The sequence below is a fragment of the Falco cherrug genome, chromosome 6, assembly GCF_023634085.1.
Source record: "Falco cherrug isolate bFalChe1 chromosome 6, bFalChe1.pri, whole genome shotgun sequence".
In the NCBI taxonomy this organism is placed as follows: domain Eukaryota; kingdom Metazoa; phylum Chordata; class Aves; order Falconiformes; family Falconidae; genus Falco; species Falco cherrug.
In genome coordinates this window covers 90599694-90614143 of record NC_073702.1, presented here as the reverse complement: position 1 = coordinate 90614143, position 14450 = coordinate 90599694, and the positions used below count along the sequence as shown (strand labels likewise).

At 50.8% G+C, this 14450-nt stretch overlaps 1 protein-coding gene across 3 annotated transcripts; it reads right to left on the bottom strand.

Moving 5' to 3' along the window:
* Nucleotides 1-2798: 2798 nt before the first annotated feature.
* Nucleotides 2799-14447, bottom strand: THUMPD2 (THUMP domain containing 2). 3 transcript variants are annotated; one of them, XM_055713199.1, is made up of 10 exons: nucleotides 13406-14384; nucleotides 12912-13041; nucleotides 11386-11789; nucleotides 10146-10223; nucleotides 8738-8790; nucleotides 8348-8435; nucleotides 7666-7737; nucleotides 6954-7068; nucleotides 5098-5215; nucleotides 2799-3607 (listed from the first exon to the last, which is right to left on the bottom strand). In XM_055713199.1, exons 1-10 carry the CDS (start codon nucleotides 14321-14323, stop codon nucleotides 3301-3303), a joined length of 2283 nt encoding a protein of 760 aa, XP_055569174.1. In that variant the 5' UTR covers nucleotides 14324-14384; the 3' UTR covers nucleotides 2799-3300. The 3 variants fall into 3 exon arrangements, with proteins under 3 accessions (XP_055569174.1, XP_055569177.1, XP_055569176.1); XM_055713202.1 differs by lacking the exons at nucleotides 12912-13041; nucleotides 13406-14384 and adding an exon at nucleotides 12603-12859; XM_055713201.1 differs by lacking the exon at nucleotides 5098-5215 and having other exon boundaries at nucleotides 3429-3607; nucleotides 13406-14447.
* Nucleotides 14448-14450: the final 3 nt, after the last annotated feature.

Below are 14450 nucleotides of genomic sequence, written 5' to 3'. Positions count from 1 at the left end.
CAACAGAAGCTTCAACAGGTCAATCCAGAAGAAAGGATGACTAAAACGCCTATCAAAAAGCAAACACCTGAAAGGCAGTTTCAGTATTTCAGAAACAGCAAAGCTGTGGAAGTAGCGATGCCTTACTGGATCTTACTTACACGCCAGGGAAGAGGAGCAAGGGCACGGACATGGAGAGAAGAGATTTGTGCAGGACTGTGCGCAGGACGCTGCAAAACAGAGATCATCAGAATTCAGGTTCATCTGTTCTAGACACGTTCTCTGCCAGCAACACACAGGAGTGCCACCAGAAACCAGACTCCGGAACACAGCTGACAGCAGAAAGCAGTGAGTCACCAGGGGTTCCCCAGAGACACCCACAGCATCTGAGAGCTTCAGTGTGAAACAGCTGAGCCAGTAGGTGCATGACATCCCTCACCAAAATCAACTCCTGTGCCAGAGGACTGGGGAGAAGAAAATCCGGCTTTTTCTTTTTTTGAAATATGCGACCTCAAGCAAAGCACACCCTACCGAGTTCTGCATCTTCATTTGTTAACTGGCTGAAGCCGTAAATGATGAAAAGAACTGAAGGCAGACATGGTATAACAGGTACCTGCACAGGAACAATAATCTCACTCATTATCCCAACTTTCTGAATTTCAGTAAAGGGGAAAGTAAAAGAAGGGCCTTTCTTTTAGTAAGATGTTGAAAATCTTTGGAAGGGTATGCTCACACTAGATGAATGACCTGTGAGGTGGCAAACAAAGTTCAACCTTTATTAAATAAAAGCAGTATTTATTTTTTCCAAGATACACTGTGATACAAATTAATCATAGGAACAAAAGAAATGGACCTACGATCACTTCAGAATATGCTTCAAATCCACATACAGTTACCACCAAACCCAAAGGTGTTAGGATGGGGGCAAAACAAGATGAATTATGAATATGGTCTCTGTCAGAATACCACCTGCAGCACCTGGAACCCAAATCCTAAAAGGATGGAATGAGTTACAGGGCCTGGGAACAGGGATGATGGTAACAGCAATTTCAGACCAAGAGACAGAGAAATCTCTCTAAATGAGAGATGAAGTAAATACAGAGCAAACTAAGCAACCACTCATTTAACTCTAGGAATATTTCCAAAAACTGAGCAGGACCAGGCATTGTCTTTTTTTACAACCAAAAAAACGTAACTTTTCTTTTACACTTCACGGGCCACCCTACACAATTAAATTATTTGCAGCAGTGAATTTTGATTTTAAATTTTAAAAAAAGTAAATTGCCTTTTGTTTCTACACAAAGGACAGAAATTACTTGTACAACAGAACTAACTTACAGACTTCCTAGTGAGTATCATTTTGGATAAGAAAATTTGACAGAAGGAGAAATTTGAGATTTTTCCTGACATGTAACTGCAAATCAGAAAAGCAATTTTGCTGTCAGTCTCTAAACTAGACTTTAAATGAAGCTGAATTACTTGACGAGTAAGTTTACTGAGATACAGAAGACAAAACCATGCAAATGAAAAATGTATGCAACACTGAAAAATACCTCCAAAAAAACCACCATTAGCAGATTGTCTGTGTTTTGTTACTGATACATTAACCGTCTTACAAAACTAGTAACTTGATTTCACCCTGAACTTTAGCAGTCTTCACAGGAGACATCTCTGTGTGTGGGATATTTGTGGGAACAGGTTTTAAGTCTTGCATTTTACTTAAACTTCTAATGAGAACTTCGTAATATTAATATTTTAGCTATCTATCGTGGCAACACAGCTTCAACAAAACAAAACTAAAACCCCAAACATCATCACTCTTTCAGACCCTCACTGAAACCAGTGCTATGTCCAGTGTTTATATTCCTGGGCTACACTAAGAACCAAACAATCCAGATGAAGCTTCACCTCCTACAACAAACTTGCACCGGTGCTGGTTAAAGAGACACATTACTGTTGACGGCACATATTTGATAGAGAGTGAACGGCACGAACAAGTTACCCGTTACCTTTCTTGTGATGCGTCCATTCGTTATAGTCTGCTCCAAGCCCTCTTTGAAAGCTGAGCTTGGGTGGGAAGGCAGATAATTATTAAAACAGTTTTAAGCCAAAAATCTGTACATACTTGTGGTGCATTAGCATGTTCCCAGGTACCAGGTAAACAGGATCCACAGCAGCAGGGTCGTATCACTCTGACCCATATCCCCGTTTCCTTCCAGTCTCTGCAGTTCAGTCTCCACCACGGGTTCTTACTTCACATTCCAAGATCTCCAGAGTAGAGACTCTGCCTTGGAAAGCACACAGATATGGGAAGTCTTCCAAAGGCTACACACAACAAACTTTAAAAAAAAAGAAAATGCAAAAAAAGCCCAAACCAACCCAGACACGCTATTTGTTATCTCCACCCTAATCGCAGCAGAGGAACACAATGCATGAGACCATCCCAGCTTGCCAAGTTGCAAACGCTTGTCCAAAACAGCATCTGAAAGCAATCTGCAGCCATCCTCTGTAATCTCCCTGTCAGCTCAGCAGCCATGGGAAAGCTTTGAATTAGGCTGTTCCCCTCCCACAACCCCTTTTGCATAGACCAAGAGAACTCCCAAGACCTCTCTCCCTTCAGGGGAATTTTTCCGAACGCTTCTCTGCAGGCAGAATCAATTCTAATTGTTGATCTGCTTGGCAAGTTTTTCCATATTCCACACTGTGCCCTTGGGGTAACATTACCAAGTGAGGAAAAGCATTATTTCTGACAGAAATAAGTTTCTTCACCTTAAAAAGCTAAAGCATACCCATTAAACACATGCACATGCTGCCAAGAATTAATAGAGAAAATAGTTTATTTTCCACTCCAAGAGATCTCAAGAGTGACATTTCAAGCTCATTAGAAACGAACCTTAAAATAAAACACAAGACTGCAAGCCCTCAAAAACAGCTGGACACTTTGGAGATAAGATGTGCTTCCTAAAAAGTACTGCTAAGGGTGAAAATCCATTTACATTTGGTTTTGCAGTTCTACAAATACTTTCTCTCCCAAAGCAGCTCGTCCCAATACTGAGAGAGGCTTTGCCTAAACAAGGATTTGAGGACTGTCTCATTACAGTAAAAACGTTTTACATCCAACATTTTACATCCAAACCATTGGTAGGCATCTTCCACCTCTCCTAAAAAGCTAAAAAAGCAGCGCCTTCGGACATCCAGAGAAGTGAGGCGAGCTAACAGCAGCACAGGGCTGGCTGGGATCAGCAGCGCTCCCCCAACAACTGCCATGCTGCTTTTCAAGTGTATCAGGATTCCAGTTCACTCAGGCACAGCGCAAGAAAGCTACCGAGCCCCAGCAGCGCAGATCTTCCTGTATTTGTATATGAAAGCATCCGTCTTTCCAAGACTAACTTCATAAATGCCATCTGGCACCAGAGACCCAAAGCATGTCTGTCGGCCGCTGAGGAAGGATTCTTCAGCACCATTCACCAAGGAGGAAGAATTTCCGTCAACATTCAGGGCTTCTGCAGTGCCAGTTTCAGAAATGGTGTTAGGAGCGTCGTTTCCAGCACACCGGGTAATGCCATCCATGCGCTTGTGGAGATCCTGGCTCAGCAGCAACACAACGGTCCCTCCAACACGAAGCACCCTGGCAATTGCAGGAGAAATAACGGTTAGGTGTTCAGCCTACCGGCACTCATTTGTCTGTGCAGAACTCAACGCTGCTGACACTGCAGATGCCAGCTGCCTTCAACAAAACACCTAAGCACATTAAGGGTCATGGCCCAGCTTGACAACCTACATCTCCAAACAGAATTTAAATTCCCTATCTTCATAACTCTTCCTAAATGGGAGAACTGGGCCCTATCCTGACTCCCAAACATTTCTGACCTTGGGAGTCCTTTCCATTGGGTTGACAGGGAAAACTGGACTGTTTTTCCCCGCCTCTTAGTACTCTTCCAAGGACTGAAGGCAGTATCGCCTTCAAACCCCATTTCTGGGTCATGTGAGCCTCCCACCAGTCTGCAGAGGAACAGCTTCCCAGGGCAGCCAGAGCTCCTCGGGTCGGTACGGCAGTTCTGAAGCTGGCCTCTCCCTTCGGAATCATTAAAAGGTCAGCTCTTTCTGCATTCCACTGATCCTTAATGGCTTTCAAACTTGGGAAACAGAGGAAACTTCACCATTGTCTGTAATCCATTTTTCTTAGTGCATTAGCGAACGTTACACTTGGCTTTCAAAGAAAGGAGAAAGAAAAGGCTATCCTGGCTGTGCTCACAGCAAGCGGATCGGACAGTCCTACTGGTGGGGCTCTGGTGGTAACGGTCCCTTCCTCACGTGCACCTTCCCAAGGAAATATTTTGCTTAGGGTGGTCCAATGGAGCAGAGGAGACCAGAAGACAAGCACGGTCAAAGGGAGGGATGCTCAGCGCAAGCTGATGTAAGATTGCCCTGCCATTCTGCAGAGCTGCCTCACCTTCCTCACCGTCTTCCCACCACACCCCTGTACGGGCAAGTGAGAGCAACACCCACTGAAGACCAGTCCTACGGAAAGGGCTTGTTTTCAGCCAAGAAATAAAAAAGCTGACAGTTTGAACAGCCCCTTAGAAGCAGCCTGCTACTAGCTTGGCTCAACTCTGCCACAAAGTGACAGGGTGAGAGGTGAAAGGAGGCATCTTCAGAGGCTTTTAAGCAGACCAGGTGGCTAGCTGGATATTCCAGTACATGCCAACAGAAAGGAAAATGCATACCACCATTTTCTGGCCTGAGATCGTTCCTGCCAACACAGGTTGGTAAAAGCTTGATTGTGAACCCAAAAGGAAAGCCTGTAATTTTATGCAAGCAGACTTAAACCAAGAAAGGATTATTGTTTTATTTGCCTGGCCGTGTTTTAAGTTTGTCTAGGTCATCCTCCCCCCCCTTCTCTCATTTCTGCCTTGTAAAGAACCCCCATGGCTGTGGCTCCACAGCAGCCTTTAAGGGACAAGTAAGGACTCAGACTTTCACAGCCTGCACAGGACCAGACTGCAGAGCTGGAAAGCATTTGCAATAAAGCAAAACCTGAAGCTGACCGAACACTTCAGATCACAAACCATCATGACGTTTACACCAAACCCCGAGCACGTCAAAGGCCACACACACCTCTCCATTTCCTGGAGAATATCCGGTAAGAGCTGTATGTCTTTTGTGATCTTGAACTTCTTCCCAAATGGAATATCCGAAATCACAGCATCAAAGCTTTCTGAAGGCAACGGCAACGCTGCAGAATAAAGGCAGGTCTTTACATCTGGCTATGTGAAAAACAAACAGTAGCTATGCCCCCCTAGACCTTACGCTGTCTGCCCGCTCTTGGGTGTGTCACGTGCCCAGATTCAGAGCTCCTTCTGTCCTTACCGCCACAAATGGCACTGCGAAGCCGTCGACCCGATGCAGACCGGGAAGAGACAACTGCACGAGAGCGTGGCCGAGCCTGCAAATTCCCCGTTACTGGTGGGTGATACGTTTGCCCCAACAGCAAGGCTCTCCAAACAGGGACTGCATGGTTCCAAACTAACTCTGCTTCTCAACACACACCACATCTTTACACGCAAAATGCAGAAGAGGAGCTAAGCTTGCAAGCACTTTGCTCAGCGCAGATGTTCAGATGCCTGTGTATGAATGGCAATGAACCACATGTTAAATTCCCCTCTATCCCCCTTTTCTCCCTTCAAGAATCCAATTACAGCCAGAATCACTTGGATTGTGTCAGACCTAGTGTCTTTGAAGTACCTCCCAAGATTCTGCACCCTGGAAATAGGCCGTTCCCTTGACCGTGATGCAGCACTGCACCCTTCTGGTGATGAAGGCCAGCCATGCTGGCCAGAGCGGACCCAACACATGGAAGGATAAGACTATGGCTTCTCCATCCCTCAGGATGCTCAAAACTTCACTGGACAAAGCCCTGAGCATCCTGACCCAGCTTTGGGGTTAGTTCCACTCCCAGCAGATGCCAGGACTAAAGACCCCCAGTCCCTTCTCAGGTAAACCCCTGCTGCGATTCTATGCCAGCCTTTCCAGAACTGGCTGGAGATGTTTCTTGGACCATTCTTGGATCAACACTTGCAGCACAACAGCTTTATAACAATTTTATCTACAGACAGAAGGACAAGTTACCTACAGTCCTTCTCAAAATACGCAGAAGTAACAGCTTCTGACCAGTGACAAAGACACTAATTACTTCTTCAGCATTAGAAAAGCTTGACATAAAAGTACCTTCCATTATCCCAGAAGCCAAGCCCAGTCACAGCTTCTAAGTAAGAAATAAACCTATATATGTTCTTTGAAAAAACAAATAATATTTCTTACCATTTGGGTAAGAAATAAATATTGCAAAGTGAAAAAAAAAAAAAAAAAAAAAAGCAGCATACTTCATCACCCATGCACAGGGAAAAGTGGCCAGCTTTTGTCTGTTGTGAGTTCCATAAAGGACTAAAATAGACTCCAGCTCCGAGGTACACAATAAGGTCATAAAATTACTACCTACTCCTAGCTCATGAACCGAGAGCAGACTCCCTCTCCCAGGAGAAAGGCATCATCATTTAAAATACTCCTACTGCAAAACATCACCAGTTCAGCTGAGTCCCCGCTATTACTCATGTAGTAAACGTGAGTTACTAGCCACGTGTTATCTGGATTTGTCCTTGCTGTGTTCCCGTAAGACACAAAGAACTCTCGCATAGTCTGTACTCTTTCTGGCATTCACAAATACACCATTAAGAGACAGACAACTACTACACGTGCCTGACACTTACTTTCATTGCCTTCTGCTGAGTTTATTCTTGCCAAAGTTCCCAGGGGTAGGGAGGGGAGAACAAATAATTAGCCATTCACTAGCACTGGAGTCACTACTCTGCTATTTGTTGAGACTTAGCTCTACTACACATTACTGCAGTATCTGTATAATCCCAGAACCATAAAAAATTTCAAACATGTCTCACCTGGAAAGCCTACAGACATACCTTTCACAGAAGCTTTAAATAATTCAATCTTATCCATCAAGCCTGCAGTCCGAATATTCACATCTGCACCCTCTAACTGTGAATCACTTATATCAGCACCCCAGTAACAGGCTTCCTGTGCAGAGAAAGAGAAAAGTCATTGTGCTGACAACCAGGTGTATTTATTTTATCAGCCCTTCTCAGAACCGCCTTGCTGCACAGCTCTTCCAAGACAAGTGCCTTTCTGGGAGATCAGCTACCACCACACAGAACGGTATGCAGACCCAGGGGACAGAGGAATGGGGAAGTACGTGCCATCTTCACTCCTTTCACGTCCTGGTCTGCTGAAGACACTTGTAACTTACAGAAATACTGAGGCTACATCCTAACAGCAAGCCCCCAGCTAGCTACAGCCAGCCATGCTGCATCTAATACCGACACCTCTGACCCCAGGATAAGCCCAGGCAGTCTCAGCTCCACGGCTGCCTCACACAAACCCAAAATCCAGGTCTCCCAGCACCCACCTGCACAAGTATGTAGGCCTTGGTTACACACTCCTGTGGAGGAACGTTTGCACTAAAACACTTTTAGCTGCCTAGAAAGATCAGTACTTTGAAAAGTACATTTTCAGCTTTCCAGCTGGGGGCTTTGGTGTAACTGTGGTACAGATTTTTCTTGATGCAACTACAAGCCATCTTGCAAAGGTCCTGCCTGTTGCCACTGCAATACTCACGGGCCACTCTTTGGCAGCTTCCACCAGTATTGTTCCTAGCCCACACATGGGATCCAGCACAAAGGCACCAGCCTACAAAAAGAGAGGGGTTATTGCATCCAAGAAAGACAGACTCCTCTCCCAAGACAAAGCTTACTCAGGGATGTATGAATCGCCTACTTATTCCCACTGAAACCAGTGTAGTTAACAATAATCACTGGTTTACCAGACCAAACTTGCTTGTAAGATAATATAGTAAAAAGCATTACTAGTTTCACTAAAGACAATGTATCCAGCCTTCATTTGTGACATTTAGGGGAAAAAAATTATGAGTGGACTGCAGGCAGGTATTAGTAAAAATTAATCTGTGGAGAAGATCACGCTTGCTTCTGTCTTCCCTTGGGAGAACACCACCAAACAACATTTGAAGCCTCAACAGTGAAAAAATGTTGCCATTTAGACGTGTCTGTACAAGCAATAACACCTCTGCTGAGAAGGACCTGGGGTTCCAACAGAAACCTGGTTGCACAGCAGGTGACAGGGCACTCCAATCACAGATAAGGCAAACCCTGCCCACATGCATTAGAGGACGGGGCGTTAAAATCACCACGCTTCTTCAAAGCTTCCAGCTCTGATGAGCAGCAGCTCCCCCCGCCGCCCCCCCATCTGGGGCTCTATATCTTTGCCACGAACATTCACTTACACTGATTTCAGCCAGAGATGCCATGGCCCACGCAATCGTTGACCGCAGTCCGGCTGTTTTGATATACTCTCTGTTTGCCAATGGAAGCCTGCAGACAGCAAAAAATCAACGTAAGATAATGGTGCAACCACGCAGAAAAGCCCGTGCGATACGAAAGAACAAATGAACTGGACAGACCCGCAGACAGTCAGACACCACAGTCTGCTCGTATCCATAACTCACTGCAGCCTGGCCTACATGCTCAGATAAGCTGCAGACAAACTACAAGACTAATGTGACAGTCCCACGAATATTAAACTGTAAGATAAATACTCGCAGTAGACAGAAAGACTATTTAGAAATTATGCCTGTTCTGATACTAGCAAGACAAAATCTGGTGAGAGCACCTACCTGAAAAGAGGAATCCCCACCACAGAATGAATGTCATTAAGGTGTACAAAGATCTGAAAGAGGAAAAAAAAAAACATTAGAAACTCTCAACTTGGCATGACAATAGCTTTAACTCATTTAAACCAGACACAGAAGCTTCTACAAATTTCTGATCACAGTTGTTAAGAACAAAAATACATGCTTTAGATAATTATGATTAATGGGGGGGAAAAAAAAAAAAAATCACACTAGATAATCTAAAAGCCACTCTAAAGACAGTCTAGTATTTAAGCAAGCTGAGAGGGGAATTTTGGCAGCCAGGAATCCATCAGCAAGCAGCTGAATCTTTAAGGGAACCGATTTTTGTAACACTGAACAGGTATTTTTAATTATAACCCCATTTACTCTAAGCAGATTATTTACCGTATACTAGCACTCAACTACTCACCTACCCCCTCTTTCTTTTAAAAAAAACCAAAACCACAAACCAACCCAGAACAACAATAAGAAAACCCACCGTAAGCGCCACTAAGGTGCATTTCAGATGGAAGGCGAATGTAGGTAACCCTTCCAGAAACACAGGCAGCGCAAAGAAATCGCCCTCCTGTCCCACACAGGGCATCTCAAAAGAAGACTGAGCTCCCCAGCAGGTCTTGCATGACGGCAGTCCCTCCCCGGGAAGCCCAAAGAGTAACGTGGTGCTGCTGAGAAATCCCAGTCCTCAGCACTTGAACGGTTTCAGAGCAAAAGGGAACAGGATCCCCATTTGCGGCTCAACGAAGCTGTGCTTAATGCACGGCCTGGGAAACCAGAGCCAGTGATGAACTCAGAGCTTCCACCGATGGCCTCCCACCTCCCAGCAGCAGCGCCGAGAGCAGCTCCCATACGCCAAGCGCAGGGATGGAGAAGCAGCTTGTCGAGAGCAACGAGTCATTGCCAAGCTCTCCAGACAGCCCACACCACGGAGGGTGCCTTAAGCAAGCTGCTTGTCAGGCACAGGGTCGAGAAGGAGATGCTCTCCAGCCAAGTTCCTCGAGAACACGACCTTGCTGCTCGCCCTCTTCCCCTACAGAGGCCAAACGACCTGCCCAGTGGCTCAGGTGATTGCTGTTTTCAAGAGGGTCAGAGCCCAGCAGCTTGTAAGCGCGCTGGATCCCAAGCCATCGCCTGCGTGGGTGGATCCTTCCCCTGACATACGGGCCCATCTGGCCGGTCTGTTATTTATTGACGTGCTCGGGAAGGCGCGCACACAGCGGCTGCGGAAAAGCTTTGCTCCGTGCTACCAGATGATTTCTGGTTAAATTCAGTGGCAGAAAGACAAACAGAGGGAGGCCGTGAACCCACACAGAGGGAGCGGAGAACAAAACAAAGGAGTGGGGGCCACCCTGGAAGCAGTAACAGGCCATCTGGCAGAGAAGCACCACACTACCTCTAGGTCGGGGTCCCGGAGATCAGCCCGCCACCCACACTGCTTCATGAGCGCTGTGCCAATGGCTCTTCCGATCTCCTGCAAGGGGGAAGAACACTCACAGGCAGTAAAAATAGCAGAATTAAGAAAACTACAGATCACAGCCTTGACTGTACAATCCTTAGAGATGCCTGGGAAAAGAAAAGAGTCTCTCTTTATCCCTAGGAGAACAGTTTGTACAGACCAGAAGAGGCAGAGCAAGTGAGCCAGGGGCACGGCAAACACACCACAGGACAAAACGACTGTCACTCAGCGGGAGTGCAGGCTGCTGAAGTTCGAGTTCTGCCCAGGTTACAACAAAAGTTGTCATCATTTCAGGATTACGTATCAGGCACAAAATATTTCTGATGGCTGTAAACTAGATTACCTAAAAGAAAACCTGAAAACACACAACTACAACTCACAATTTTCATGATTTTACAGCATCTAGAAAGCTCTGGCTACCTTCAGAGTACGAGAGTTCAAACACACGGTGTAGATTTAAGCAAACATACCCATTGGTACAGGGTACTGGCTTTAGCAGGAAAAAACCCCTCTGGTTAAACTGCTGTTACCTTCACGTAAGGGAAAACATACATAAATTGCAGCTACACACAGGGTTTCTTCTATTTTTTATTTTTCTTACAGTAGAAAGAGATGCTAGGCGAGAAGAGCGCTGGATGGAAAGGGTCCCTGGAGGTACCTACACCACCACGCTCTCCCAAGGACCAAGATCCACCCTGCCAAGGACACCTCCCAGCGCTGCACCACCCTCCTGGGGGACAAGCTCTCCCCAGTACCCAACCAGAGCCTCCTGAAGCTGCAGGTTCTGGCTTTTGCCCTTCCTTTTACACTGCCTGCTGCACCTGAGAGCAGTCTGGCTCCACTGCCCTCGCAATGGCCCTTCAAGTAGCTGTAAACTACTATCAGATCACTCCTCAGACTCCACGGGCCCAGCCGCCTCTTACCTTTACTCATCCTCAACCAAGGGCATTGATTTGAAAAACATTCAGGGGAATAGCACCCAGAAATTAACAACAGCCCTTGGGTTTCCACTTATTCAAGGTAAATGCAGGGTAAGGGCTTTTTCGAGAAAATACAGGAAAAGGTCAGATCAGTTTGTTTCTCTAAAACATACAACACAATAGAAAAATGACAAATCAACTACACATCTCGCTTCACCTTTGCTAAATTATTTTAAAACATAGATACTTTAGCATACCTGTGAGGTAAGGACTTTGGCAATTGCCCCACTACAACGACAAGAAACTCTGAAACTGAAGCTAGGCTGCTCGTTCACGACAGGTTCCTCCTCTCCGCTGCATTTGGAAGGGTCTTCTGAGGAATCCATGCTTTCCGTGCAGCAGCCCTGCCCCCCCACACACCTCTCTCCAGCTTCCACCTGACACTCCTCAGACACGGTCTCTCTCACTCGTTCTGCTTTCTGTCTTTTAGCTGCAGTATTTGTCTCTTCTTCTGATTTTCTCTTGAGAGGCAACTGGTTTTCTTGAGAGGTGTCATCGTTCTTCCCCTCGTGCCCATGAAAGTTTCTCCAGACAGAGATGACATCCAGCCAGTACGTCGGTTCCTCAATGACAAGGCTTTTAATCTCATGCAGCATTTTCCCTGGAAGAAAAAGCAGTCTCGGCATTTGATTTTCCTGTGGACTAAAGGCTGCTGCTGGCAGAGGCTGCGTTCAGAGTTCACGAACGCGCCAACGCAGGGCCCGCAGCAGCGGCTCTCAGCACCCACGCGGCACCCGCAGGCACCCAGGCATCTGTCCGACTGCAGGGCCGGCAGGACCAAGATAAATGGCGCAGGGGTTGAATTCTGCAGAAGGGTTTGGCAGCTGTGGAGAACCAGACCAGCTCTGCGAGTCATTCTCAGGGACAGAGGACCAGCCTACCACGCCATCCTCCCCAGAACACTCGGCGGGGGATTAGGGACGTGGGACACTTTTCAGGATTGCAGGACGGACACGAACACGAATCACTGATTCAGTTCAAGTAAAAAGCCGCAAGTCTGGTTTTTTCTAAAGGAGATCTCTCCTTGCTATTCATCGGTCTGCCTTTAATCCTGCAAAGTCTCCAACACACACCTGAACTTACGCCTCTTGAGCTGGCTATGGGGGAGGGGAACACGGAGGCCAATTCAATTAAAAACCTTGTAGCTGGTCGAGGGGTGGGGGGTGGGAGGTATTTCTATTTCTCATTTAAAATTTTAGATCTATGGTTAAATTGGATCCTCAAAACTGAAGGCCACCTGTGACCTCCCCAAAAAAGTCTCGCCAGCAGGCGGGTGTCCATCCATCCAACTTGGAATTGTTACTGCAACAGCGACCGCAAATACAGCCCGAGCAGCTGAGATGGACACAACACCCGTGCGCCGAACCAGGGACACGGGAGACGCACCTGGATGCACCGGAACAAGGAGACTCACCGTTAGAATGCACACGAGGGGTCCCGGGCTGGGGGGTCCCGGGCTGGGGGTCCCGGGCTGGGGGTCCCGGGCTGGGGGTCCCGGGCTGGGGGGTGGATTTTTGGCAGGGTGGTCTTACGCACACGCACATGCAGAGGGCCAGGACACGGCACAGTTAAAGCCACTGTCAGCCCTACAGGGCGCTGCCAGCGCGCCCGGGTGAGGGTCACCGCCCTCGGCCACAAAGAGCCGTTAATTCTGGAGCCGGGGCCCGAGGCCGCACGCGGGGGGGGGGGGGGGGGGGGGGGGGGGGGGAGGGGCAGCCGGTACCTTTGCTCCGGAGGCGCAGCGGGGCGGCCCAGCGCAGCAGCAGGAACAGCCGCTCCGCGCAGCGCAGCCCCCGCAGCCGCCCCGGCGCCGCCCCCGCGCGGAACGACACCTTCCCCGGCACGCGCTGCACCTGCGGGCGCACCGGGACAGCTGCGGCGGCACTGGGGGGGGGGGGGGGGGGCACCGGGGTGGCACCGCCCGCACCCCCCGGTCCCCCCCGCTCTGCCCCCGCCCGCAACCCCCCGCCCCTCACGGAGCGTCCCCGCCTGCACCCCCCGGTCCCCCCAGATGTGCCCCCGCCCGCACCCCGCCGTCCCCGCGTCCCCGCCCCTCACGGTGTGTCCCCGCCCGCACCCCCCCTGTCCCCCCAGATGTGCTCCCGCCCGGTATCCCCGCCCGCACCCCCCGGTGTGTCCCCGGCCGCCCGCAGCGCTCCCCTCCTGCGCAGGCCCGCGCCCCCCAGCCCGGCCCCCGCCCCCGCGGCGCCCCCTCACCTCGGTGGCGCCCAGCCGCGCGCGCACCTCCCGCGCCAGGAAGGGCTCCAGCCCGCGCCCCGCCGTGCAGAAGTACCGCCGGCCCCGCGCCGCCATCTTGGCCCCCAGCGCGGCCCCTCCCAGCGCCCCCGTGCGGCCGCCGCGGGGGGAGCAGCGCCGGGGGCCCCGCCGGTAGCGACCCGGCCCCGGCGGCAGCCGCGGGGCCGCCGGGCGGGGCGGGCGGTGGCGCCCCGGGCTCGCGGGGCCCGCGCGGAGGCACCGCGCGTGCGGAGCGGCCCTCGTGCGCGTGCCGGCGCCACGGGCGGCCCGAGCGCCGGGGGGCGGCGGGCGGGGGGCGCGGTCCGGCCCGCCCGGCGGGGGGCTCTGCCAGCGCAGCCGCGGGCGATCCGCAGGGCCCCGCTCCGGGCAGCCGGGCGCGTGCGGCAGCGGGGGCGTCCCTGGGGCAGCTGCGGCGCGCACGCTCCGCACAGCAGCCCCCGCGCACCCGGGGTGCGGTGCCGAACGGCGCGGCACCGGCGTGCCAGGGCCGGGCTCGGTGACAGCAGCACCGCCGCCGCCAACGGCGCTGCCACCGCGCCGGGGCTGTCCCCGGCTCCCGCTGCCCGCGGGCTGGGGGGGGGGTGGGGGGCGCGATCCCCTGGGAGCGGAGCCGGCCGGGAGAGCTGACCCGCACCCCGCGAAGGGACACCCCGCCCCGCACGGGGGCTGCTCGGAGAACCCGGCGCGGGCGGCGGCCGCGGGACCCTCGGCGCTGAGGTGCCCCGGGGCAGCCGCGGCAGCTCCGCGGGGAGGGGCCGGACGGCGCCAGCTGGGACGTGGGAGCCGCGTCTGCTGTTCCTTCGCTTCCGCGCACGCCAGCCGCCTTTGCTGTTGCTCCGTCAAACTGCCTCTATCGCCACCCACGAGGGGTTTTTCCATCTTGTTTTCTCCCCCCGCCCTTGTGCTGAAGGGGTGCCAGAGCGGCTTGGTGGGCCGCTGGTGCCCCGCCGAGGTCCCCCCGCCCCACCGGGCAGCGCGCCCGCCTCGGCGAGCCGGACAGCAGCTG

Excerpts from the sequence above, each read along its gene's own strand:
- THUMPD2 (XM_055713199.1), bottom strand. The coding sequence starts at position 14,323 with ATGGAAAAACCCCTCGTGGGTGGCGATAGAGGCAGTTTGACGGAGCAA. Across the intron at positions 13,042-13,405 it reads CGCGGCTGGGCGCCACCGAG|GTGCAGCGCGTGCCGGGGAA; the intron begins GTGAGGGGGCGC and ends GTGCGCCCGCAG. Across the intron at positions 7,738-8,347 it reads CATCTCTGGCTGAAATCAGT|GCTGGTGCCTTTGTGCTGGA; the intron begins GTAAGTGAATGT and ends CTCTTTTTGTAG.